General features: G+C 39.5%; 1 protein-coding gene across 16 annotated transcripts in view; it reads right to left on the bottom strand.

Annotated features, from left to right (window-relative positions):
• Nucleotides 1-234: 234 nt before the first annotated feature.
• Nucleotides 235-11936, bottom strand: part of DTNA (dystrobrevin alpha) — a 169213-nt gene continuing 157511 nt past the window's right edge. For 12 of the 16 annotated variants that reach the window (XM_031066545.1, XM_031066542.1, XM_031066544.1 and 9 more), the window contains one exon: nt 235-3761. In XM_031066545.1, coding sequence (XP_030922405.1) covers nt 3615-3761 — 147 coding nt within the window. In that variant the 3' untranslated portion in view covers nt 235-3614. Of the gene's footprint in view, nt 3762-10121; nt 10167-11936 lie in introns of all 16 variants that reach the window. The other 4 variants (XM_031066557.1, XM_031066552.1, XM_031066555.1 and 1 more) reach the window with 1 other exon arrangement.

Raw genomic sequence — 11936 nt, 5'->3', positions numbered from 1 at the left:
GAAGAAAGAAGAAACTGCTTGGGCCACTGAAAGCAGGTGCTGCTTGACACCAAGTTCAAAGTGCTGGGGTAGGTGGTGGAGGGAGTTCTGTCATGAAATGGTGGAGGAGACAAAGACTACTTGCTGCACCACAGGGACACACTTTCCTTCCCTACTGGAAAAAAAATGCTGTTTGGGCTCCATGGAACAGGACACTGAAAACCAAAATAAACCACAAACATGATGCTCCATAAATTCCTTTTAAAAATCTTTTTAATGAAGAAATAATTCCATTCCAAAATATAGACACACAATTAAATAGTTTAATCACTTCAAAATATAACATGTCCCCAGTAGGTTCCAACACACACACACAAAACAATACTGAACAGCAATACAAAAACCCCATACAATAGCAGTTCTGTTACAATACCAATGAATATCGTGACATTTTTAGTGTCTCTGTATCTGTCTCAAGTGGTGTCAAGTACAGTGTTTTAAAAATGCGTTGCAGTTAGTGGCCTCAAGATGTAACTCTTCATACTTTTTTTTTTGTTTTTGGTTCAAAGGTAAAAATGCCCTTTATTCTTCAGGACACTGTGGAGTGCTCGTTGTTCACAGCTCTGTCTGCTGAATTGAACCAGTGTGATTACAGCAACCCGAGGTTGCAATATTTACAAGGTCTATCTACAGTAATTGCCAAGAACCAATAAGAATGGGAGAAGGTGACGACTGAAAGTAAAGGCGGACACACTTATGATAAATTATGATGCAACAATTTGGCTCATGCATATAAGAAAATACATATTATATCACAACAAAGGCCACACACCTTTTGATGCAGTTTAGTTAACATTACTACTTACAGACAACCCATTCTCCACCTTCGCTTTGGACATTCAAGGACCCTATACATCTTCACATCCCTGTCTCCTGATTCCAAACCACTGGTTTTCCTCCAGTGACAGCAAAACCACCCGGAGCTTTGATGGTTGTGGCGGGCCATTGGTAATTAAGAAAAGGGCCATACCAGGGACCTCTTCTGTAACTGTGTTTGTTTTAATGACCGCAAACCACAACCAAAATAATAGTCAACAAACAGACAAAAGACCAGCTGGGTGAAAACGCAGCCAGCTTAACAGTTGGAAAAATGCTTAAAACAGACATTTGCAGAGCTAAGTAAGAGGTGCTTCATCTCAAGCTCCAGGGCATAAGGGACCCAGAACTCCTAAGGGATCATCTTGTTGACACCAGCCTAAAAGAAAGGTGCTTGATTAGTCAACTTCAGTTCTTACTCCTAGTTCGGAAGCTCTTGCAATGGATTTAGTCTAGTGCATCTATTTTAAGCATGGTGACAATGAGCACGCAGACATTAAGGTGATGAGAGGGATCTATTACTTTGGGTACAGTTAAACATTACATGGGTTGAATTAATCAGCCATTGCACATAGCTGTGTTCTAGCTTGTTTTCTCCCTGTTCAGGAAATGCTTGCCTGGAATCCTGAGCTGACAGCAATGTCTACAGGTTCACTGGAGTAGCTTAATGGAGTGCTAGGCACTAGTGGAGGCTAACTCATTCCTGAGAGGAGGTTGGAGGAGGGGACAGTGGAGGATATGGTGCCTGCCTTGCCAGGATGGCACATACCCAGGAGCAAAGACCAGTGATTGCAAAATGAAAAACTTATATGAAGATATCTGGATCCCTTAGTATGCATTTGGATGTCTGAGAGCAAGCCCAGGTATGCAAGGATATACAGACAAGAGATCTGCATATACAATAAAATGATATGAAAGTGAAACATGGCAGCAGCTCTTTCATACAGATATTCATTCCCTAACACATAGTGCCCAGGGAAACAGCCACGAGCCTGGAGAATGCATGCAAACAAGTGGACTTACTGGGTCGAGCTACATAGCAATCTCATGTAAAGACGGCAGCACACATCCACATCACCATGAAAGCAAGGACAGACAAGCCACGTTAACCTGCTTTAGATGGATATCTCAACACTTGCTGTAGGCAAACTGTGCTGGTGTGAAATATCTGTATGAAACACCACTGTTTTCAGGGCTGTTAGACAGTGTCACTTCAGGTCAGCCAGGTACTGGAAGCCCAGTCTTGCATTAGGGCAGTGAAGTTACCTTGGCACAGAGGTGGCCCCGAGCTAACACTGCACAGCTCAGGAGGGCCAGCATGGAACACCTCCTGTGTCCCTGCCCTGCTGCTGCTCCAGCTGTCCCTGGCCTGGCTCTGGTTCCTCTGCACGGCAGTGCCCCGTGCCATAGAGGTGTCACCTTTGTGTCACCTCGGAGCAGGCTGCTCTAGGGAGCAGCTGATGCTAGTTTGTGTCAATGCCCGCTCAGGAGTATCTGTAGGTTTGTGGTCACAGCAGAGCAAACACTTTTTAGCCAGCAGCCTCACTGCCTAACCCTGCCTAATGGCCATGTCAGTCCCCTTTCTCTTGAAATGCCTTGATACTGGAAAAATACTAAACTGGACTAAACTCCAATTCTGTAACTGTATGCCTGTCCTTTCGCAAGAACCCACTGCTCTCCTTGTGCTTTTCACTGATCGCTATTTCACCATCCAGCTCTGAAAGAGTCTCACCACACATTTCCAAGAGGGCATGCAGAACATCTGGTGGCTGGCTAAGGCAGTACACATTCGGAAATCAAAAGGAAACAGTTGCAAGCGCACTTTAAGCCTGTACATTTAAAGCTGAAGGCCTCGAAAATAACATAATGGAAGGGGGTGGGGAGGAAGAGGAGGGGCAGAGAGATGGAAAGAGCTGGTTTGTTGAACACATGCTTACTAAAGCTAAAACATCAATGAAACAATACCATGGAGGATTATACGTAACATCAGTCAGTTCAGGGATCTTATGGCACCTGTGGTTTATAAACAGCTTTAGCAACGAGTATTTCAAAACATAGTTCACAGTTTTAAGAAGATCTGTGCTGATTTAAAAACTAGATTCTATATCATTTGAATGTCACCTTTTGTATATGATATCTATTTGGAAAAAAAATATTTACACTAACTTCTATGGCTGATTTGTTAGATTATTTTGAAAGAAACATTCCTAAGTTACACATTAGCCCTAAATTAGAGAAGTTTATTATTATTATTAATTATATTATTATTATTTTAGTACATTTTGTATAAGCCTTAATTTAAAGACTTGCAAACAAATTGCAAATATAGTCTGGTACTTTGTTTTTTGGGCTACTAGATATATACACTCAGGAGTATCATCATTCAGTGTTAAATGCATAATTGTCGCTTTTTATTTCTCTTGTGGAAAAAAAAATGTACAGTGTATAGTAAACCGATCTACTAAAATCTCAAAGTATTCAGAAATCAAATTTCTAACTATAAACAGTATTGTCATTGTAAACTGAACAGGTTCAATATCATGTGCAAAGGGTTCACGTGAGTTATTAACAGAGCCGCCGTGTGTGACAGCAGCACGCGCCTCAGTCTGTTTGCTTCGCCAGTAATGAGCCATGTTACAGAAGATGTAGCTAATATAAGTTAGCTTTAAACAAAAGTCTTGTTGTCAAAAAACACACATCTACAAACTACAACTCTTAGAACAAAAGTACTGTGCTACAGTCCTCAGAACTTAGTTATGTTATTTTTTTGTCAAGAGACGCTGCACCTCTTGGTTCCACTCTTCTGTGAAGTTCGCAGCTGAGTTTTCTTCATCATCTGTCCGAAAGCAGCTCTCCTCATCATCAGTTCTTACATAGCTTTCATTGTCTGTCTGACTGCAGCTTCCCTGTTGAGAAACATTTATGGAAGGTTTTTAAAGAATTTATGAAAGATTTTTTTTAAAGAGTGCTGGTTTAACATGCTGCACCCATGCAGGCAGAGCAAGTAAAGCCTCCAACTGCTGTTTCATTTAGAGAAAAAGGGAGCTGGCCAATTCCTGTGGTTATCCCTCAAGGAGTTAAAAAACGAAAAAAGCCATTCTACCTAGGTGAGCCATAGGTATCTGAGCTGTAAATAGGAACTTCCAGGCCATGTGAGAAGTTGGAAACTTCCCTTGTCATGGGCAAGAAGACTGTTGCCTGCTCTGCTGTGGGACCTTGGGGTAACTCAGTCTGCATTGACACACATTTGCAGCATTCTCATTTTTCCTTCCACTTCCCCCTTCCAGCTCACTCTATAAATAGACTATCAAAAGTGAAACCATGGTTCATCCACCTTGTGCAGTGTTCAGCCACTTGATTTACAGCCATCATGAGCCTCCCCTCACATGTAAATATCTTGTATGTTTTACTGTGTCTAAGAAAACCTCTAGTTACTTAAAAAGATGATTCTGGGTGCTACAGCTCATGAACAGCCTAGTCCACTGGTGCACAGATTCTGCTGGGGCTCCTCTGTATGCTGAAGCATCAGTGAGTATGCTAAATTCCTACAGAAGAGGCATCAAAGTTTTAGCTGGTAATGCAAAATGCTTGATAGGTTACTGCTGCTGCTTCTCAGAACAATGTCAGGATCTACAGACAGGTAATACTGCAAACTTCTGCTTCTGGCACATTTCTTGTAAAGGCACAAAATGTTTACACATTTGACCCTTCCTAAGTAAAAGAACTCATTCATTTTTCTTTTGAACTACCTCAAAGAGAAAACCAATCTGCATTGCATGAGATACAATAATGACAGCATAATATACCACTCCCCACACATGAATTCTTTCCTACTCCTTTCAGCATAAAGCTGGCCTAAAAGATGGCAGACGAAATGCAAATTTCTCCAGCAAAAATAGTTAAATTAGATCTGATGAATGAAGAAAGGTCAGGTAGTTTAGTTTGCTGCTTCCCTTTCCTGAGACCATTTGATAGTATTAATTATTCAAGCACAAACACTTCCACCCCATTCCTTAATACCCAAGCATGCCAAATGGTGTGATGATCTTAATTTAGTGTCTCCTTGTGTCAGATGGTTACAAAAGACAAGCACTAACATTTTGTTGATAAATGCAAAGGAAACTTGCAGTGCAAGTCTAATGAGAGTTTAATTAAAAAATTCTGAGGTACATCTTAAATGATATCTTTTAAAAATCAGACATGCACCTGTACTTCTTAAGGCTGCAAACTAATTTGGTAATCGTAGCAAAGGAACTCTTTGCTCTTCACAATTCAGACAAAAAATGCAAATCAAAGGCATGGAAGAGGTCAGTTCTCAGCTGCCTGACACTGTCCTTTACTGAATCAGCTTCAGGGTTATGTAAATAATAGAATCCTTTAAGCTGGAAAAGATCATTCAGTCCAGCCATTAACCCAGCACCGCCAAGCCTCACCACTAAACCACGTCCCCAAGTGCCACTTCCACATGCCTCTCAAATATCTCCAGGGATGGTGACTCAACCACTTCCTTGGGCAGCCTGTTTCAATGCTTGGCAACCCTTTTGGTGACAAAGTTTTTCCTAATATACAAAAATATAGGAACATGTCATATTTCGTGATGGTACCATTATAAACCACAAGAGTAAAATTAGAGTGGCTTGTGAAACATGGGATGCATTAAGATGCATTGACAGCAACGTTAAGTATTTGGGTTTGCTTCATATTTTCTGGATAAATTACTTCCCTTTGGTGGACTTAGGGAAGGGTTATTCTAAATTCTCCACAAGCTTCTCTCTGTTCCACAGCCAGCACTTGGTTAGAGATATTTTCCTACAAGAGATAATGAGTACTAATGAACCTCAGAGCTCTAAATTCACTGCAACATTTTGGAAGCACCAAAATTAATTCCAAGTTAAAATTCTTCTGATTTTTCATGATATAAAACTGTTTCTAGACCTCTTCTGTTACTTAATCCACAGCTTCTTTTCTGTTACTTGCCATTCAGTGATTTTTCAAAAAAACATCCCTATCACTTGTGTAATTTTAGAACTGAATTCACAAATTTAAGCTCCTTCTTCCCTGATAACTTGGTCACAGTTTTTTACAGTGTTTTTTACGCCTACATGCTAAGAAGAGGAGGACTTAGGGAGGAAAATAAACCAAAAAGAAAACCAAAACATAGCTGAGTGAATACAGCAGACATTTTTGAAAATTACTGTGCTGTTATCCTCCTGCTATTTTCAAATTGAATGGTCCAGATAATTCTAGCTTTTATCAATTTGCTCAAGAAAAAACCAACTCTGGACTAGACTGACCACACTCTCCCCTGGCCCATGGGTTTTATCACCTGATATCTGATGTAGTCCTAATTTCTGCTGGGAAACATGAAAACAGAGGTTTGAAACAAATGGCAAGAGAAAAAGATGGAAACATTACTCAACATGAATTCTGTCCCGGAAAAACAGTCAAACTGAATACATGGTATTTTTTAAGAATACATTCAAAGCAAAAATTTGAGAGAATTTGGGGTCTTAGTGTTTGAAAAAAAATCCACCTGTTTCAATAGAAACCATTCAGTCACTTTTGCAATGGAAAATGTTTCCCAAAGCCTCAGATACCACAATAGTTCATGTTATAAGGTTTTGAGAGAGTGAGAGTGTTTGGAGTGGGAATGGAACTGAATCTTTAACTGAAATTATTACATTTTTGTCAAGAGAGGAAAAATCACAATTAAAATCTGAGAACAAAACCCGCAATAAAGCCTCCTCTCTGTACTCCCTCTCAGTGGATGCCTTAGGTCTGATTTCTATTAGCTTTTCACACTTTCTCTCCTGTTTTAATAATGCATATACATGAATTAGGCATGTCCAATTCAAACATATGCCAGCAGTAAGAAAGCATAGCTTTAGAAAAATCTAGGAAATTGTAGGTCTCGTGAGGACACCTCCACTGCATGAGTCAACAGCAACTAATTGAAAACGACAACTTCTCAACCAGTCTCTGAAATGCAGGATTTCTGCTCCCACGGGCTGCCCTTGGCAAAAAACCAAATGCTATCAAGGGGATAAAGGTAAAATAACACCAGAGTTTCACCTAATGTCAAGATCTGCCTAGTACCTGCTGAGAACAAGCTTGAATTCACTCTATTTCTTTACTAAAAATAAAACAAGTATATTTAACATAAAAAGTAAATAGAAAACATAATTAAATTATGTTTTATATATTACTGGAATCACTTGTTCTCTTGGGAATTTGCTATACACTAGATGCTATTTAAAATCAATTCTGGAAAATTGTACATAGCACTTTTAAAGATGCAAATAGATTGCAAAAATCATCAATCAAATAACATCAACTTCAGATGAATGAGGAAATGAGCAAAACTCTGGGGCTGGCCATCAGCAGCAATATCACTCACAAGGAGCTACAATAAACTGATCTAATTTCCCCCATCTTTTTTTTTTATTTTTTTTTGTTTGTCTGTTTTTTGTTTTTAATAAGCACAAACATAATACTGGTGCGAGAAAGTCTGCTGGCTTTCTACTTCCTATGGCCATCTAGGGCCATATCAGCTGTGTTTGTATCACTATTGACTGAATAAGGGCTTAGAAATAAAACTCTCTATGCAGCTTCTAAGCTTCAAGCAAGAACCCAATGAAAACTGCAGAAGCACTTTAGATACTATGACTGGTATAAACTATTTTGAAGTTATTTTTCCAGTGCTGTGAAATGTAAGTACCAAATAAAATACACAAGATATGACAGACTTCCATATTCACAACAGAGTGAATCTTGAGAAGATTCATTTACCATGTGAAGTTGTATTTATCATAATGTACCATAACGCATTTTGTTCTTGTGGATATAGGTGAAGTGCCAAGTCCACCAGTTTCAGATGCCAATTTCTGTAGGGCTGGGCTTTTATAGCTCCTGGGAACGTTACACTCTTTGGTACTGGCCAGAGGGCTCCCCTGGGAGCTAAAAAGAATTTCACTACGAAAATCTTTCTTTTTGACAAGGTTTCAAATCATCCAGGAGACTAGACAGTATCTCAGTCTCAGATATCTGCTAATTTGAGATAGGATACAGCTCTTCAAGCAAGCCAGGCTTCCAGAACAGTATGTTTCCCCACATCACTATGTTAACACTGCTTCCCAATAAAAAAGGAAACCTTATATAGACTTGCCTGAGTTTTGTAATTCTAATTAAAAAGGGTTTTTTTCATTTATTATTGCAAATTGTAATTATATCCAGTTATATACAAAATTTCCACTATATACCTTGTTATACACACACATTGTTGTCTCTTTTTCACATGACCTGATCTAAAACTGACAACTGCACCAAAACAGAGTAAGGAAACCTATTTTTCTGGCTGTAAATGTTTAGGGAACTTTACATAGCTCATGTTTTTAACAAGACTACTGAGAAAATGAATGTAACCTGAGTAGCAACGTTAGGAGAATTTTTATGAGCAGTTATTTGGTGTTTATAGTACTCTGGGTATTGCAGTTTATTTGCTTTTCACATCCAGTTATTCTGCTTCAGCTGCAAGAGACACCGAGACAGATGCCTTGGAAATACCCTTTAGCAGCTACTTTCACAAGGTACACATTTTAACAGTCAAATTTCACTGTCATCAGAAGACACAAACCCCTTGAATCAGGGTCAAGTTTTACCATCTAAACTGCCATATAAATGAGGAGGTCTAGCATAAAACATGACACACAAAATCTAACAATATGAGTTCCTGTTAGAGTTGGCACAGGCTTGTTCACTGGTTTTGCTCATCTGAACAAAACCCTGCCCCAGCTCCAGTGTCCATTTGATTGTTGACCTCTGCTTGCTTTTAGCTCTGGCTTTGAGGAAGAGGCTCAGTCTGCAGACCAGAATCAGATCCCTATTCTGATTTCTCCTCCCTTTCCATCCCCATTATCCCATGGTTCAGTGTCTCAGCAGGATGGACAGCACTATCTCACTGCCATCTTCACAGCAGGGCACTGAACGCTCCTGGAGAGCCAGAAATGCAGAGTCCATGGCTTCAGATGAGGCAAGAAGAAATGTGTGGTCTCCCATTTCCTGGGCAAATGTTCAGAGTTACAGGCTACTTCATAAAAATAGATATTGTCTGTCTTCCTGAGGAAAAACACAATTGCTGAACTTGGCAGTAACCTCAGTGCTGCAACTGTGAGGCTGGCACGTGTAAGGAACATGACCTCAATATGGTAATGCCTTGTTGGGGTTACCTAAAAACAAAGTTCTAACAAAATTAAGGGAATAGAAAGCGGTTATATTTATTGAAGGGCCTTCAGGTACATTTCAGGCAGATTAAGCCCCCCAGGACTATACCCAAAAAATGGATGACAGGTCATGAGTTTTCACATTTTTATAAGTTTGGTCCCTTCGCAAATTGGGGGTTAATTTTCCAATTACAGCTTCAGGTAATGAAGTTATTTACCCCAAGTTTGCTCAGCCCCAACTCACTTTTGTTTACATGTCTTGGGGCCTGAGGCAGTAAGGTGTCCTTGATTCCCAGGCCTAGAGAGGAATTGTTTTGTCTGACCAAAATGGGAAGACAGTAGCTAACACTCTATGGAGTTTAGAGTTACACAATAAAGAATTGCAGGATTACAAATATATGAAAAATATAAAAACTAAAATCCTAAGGCATCAATGGGACAGCAGGGAATTTACAGATCTTGCCATATTTCTGAACTGCCAGCTTCTATCCAGTAGCTGAGTGCCTCCCACTTTTTGGGGCTTTTAAAACTTCCACAACACATCTGAGGACACCTCTGTGGTTAAGCAGCTGGTGGACTGCTTTCTTTAATGTTTGCGTAAGTCTTCTCTGACACACTAGAGTAGATGTTCTGATCTCATCAGAAATTATTTATTTCAGTTATCCTAGGAAGACTAAAGCATTGAATGGAATTAAACTCAGGTCTCTTGAAATGTGATCTGATTCCTATCTCCTGGACAAGGCTTCTCTGTACTAGTTAATATATTTGTCATCATCCCCAGGGATGAAAAGCCCACGTTCTCACTCTGATGGTCCACAAAGGAAAAACATAAAAAGGGTGACAGCTTAACAGGAATCCTTGGGACTAGGACTACAGATCCATAAATTAGAACTGATTCAGAGGGATTCTGAGGCATCCCAACACAGGTTGAAAGGAGAAAGAAACAGCATTGTCACATACATTCAGGTGCCACAAGATGCATTGCAACTGAAATGTATATTATGAGAATTAATTCCAAACTTTCTTCTAAATTATAATAATACTTACTTGAGAGGAGAGAGAAGAATATTGCACTCAACTTTGCAAACTGACCTGTAGATAACAAAGGACAGAAAACAGGAAGATGACAAATTAAGCCCGTGAGCAGCCAGGCAGTGTATTATTCTGAAAAAAGCCATGCACAAGCCTAGAAATAAAGGGAGCAATTAGGGACCCAGAAAATAAACCCAGTGAAAACTGTCTTACACAACATATCAGCAAAAGACTGTACCAAGAACAAAAGTGGAAACAGATGTGGGAGGATACACGCTGTTAGCATTTATACTTGTGCATTAAATGTGTTTGGGTTTTTTTCTGACACAGATACTTGTTATTTACAACATGCTTAAAAAAAAAAGAGAGAAAGAAGCCGCCTCTAAGGTTTCATGTCCCTGATTTCCCTGTGTATCTTGGCTTTTTTATACTAATTTAGAGTTCAGCACAAAAATCTTTCTTGGACACAAGGTGACACAAAATAACAAGAGTGGGTTTGGGCCAACCATCTTTCATGCTACACTACATCTACATGTTTTTCTAAATGTGCTGATTTTACACGAAGTGAGACATTTAATAACATAAAAATGGTTACCAGATTGTTACTGAGGTGACCATTCTGCACCCTTAGTAGGAGTTCCTCCTTGCAGATTTTTTCAGCTGACAATTGCATTATGATAGCTACAGCTTCTGGCTTTCTTTGGCAATCCAGATGAATGCAGTGTATATGTGAGTACAAACAGTAAAACAGCTCGTAATAAATTCCAATGGTTTGATGCAAATGAGAATAGTTGACCTGGCCTCTGTTCAACAGGATATCCTAAACAGAAATTTTCCAATTTTCCTTTGTTTCTCCAAGTAGTGAACTATGGCTTTTTTAGAATACTGAGTGATATTAGCAGAAAAAGGGATAGAAGAGTGAAATACCACAAATAAACAGTAAATTGCAGAGAACAACCAATGCCAAAGCACATGTCTCAGGGTCAATACATGACACTCTCAACCAGCTCCTAATCATCCTACTAGTCCCTATTAACTTAATACCTTTTCTTGCTTCCTTTAAACCCATTCCCTATTTTAAATGGCATCACCCATACTGGGAAGGACTTCTCATGCATTGCCATTACATGCTTTGGGGCTGTGGTATCAACTAAAAATAGATTCTACTTACAAGTCACTACTGTCAAATCACTGCCTGATAGGAGCTGACAACCTCACAGACAGTAAAGTACATAATGAAACTTCTGAAAAAATGCTGTTAAGCAGAACTTGTCTAGAATGAGGACTTTCTGTTCCCTCAGTAAATATATTTTTGACAAAAAAAAAGCTTTTCATTTTTTTGGCCAGGGGAGGGTGCATGTGTGTGTTGGGTTTTTTGTCTGTTTTTGTCCCTTGGTGGAAAGGAATAACGTAAACCAATGGCGAATAAACTTCACTTGTGTGTACTCTTGGCTCACCTAGATTCAGGAGTTTTCTTCTGATGTTAACAGGGAGATTTCCTCCCTTTCTCCTGGGAATGTTGGTGGAAAACAGCAAAAAAACCTATTTTGACTGAAGCAAGAGTAACACCCAGTGCCATCAAGTGACATGCATAACTTCTCCTGCCCTTATGTGCAGTGCACATACATCCTGAATTTTATGCATGTACAAAATCCCGTTGTAACTTGTGAAACTCCAGTAACACTATTGCCATATATTGCACTTCTATACTGTAATCAAAATACAGTCAAACTGGTCTGTTGTTCTTCTGAAGAACATGGAATTTTTACCAGCAAGAATAGCATTTATTATTTGATGCCTGACAGCTGTGACTATTTAGGCACCCCCCCC

This window comes from Geospiza fortis, unplaced genomic scaffold (genome assembly GCF_000277835.1).
Source record: "Geospiza fortis unplaced genomic scaffold, GeoFor_1.0 scaffold53, whole genome shotgun sequence".
In the NCBI taxonomy this organism is placed as follows: Eukaryota; Metazoa; Chordata; class Aves; order Passeriformes; family Thraupidae; genus Geospiza; species Geospiza fortis.
This window is presented reverse-complemented; position numbering and strand designations above follow the sequence as displayed.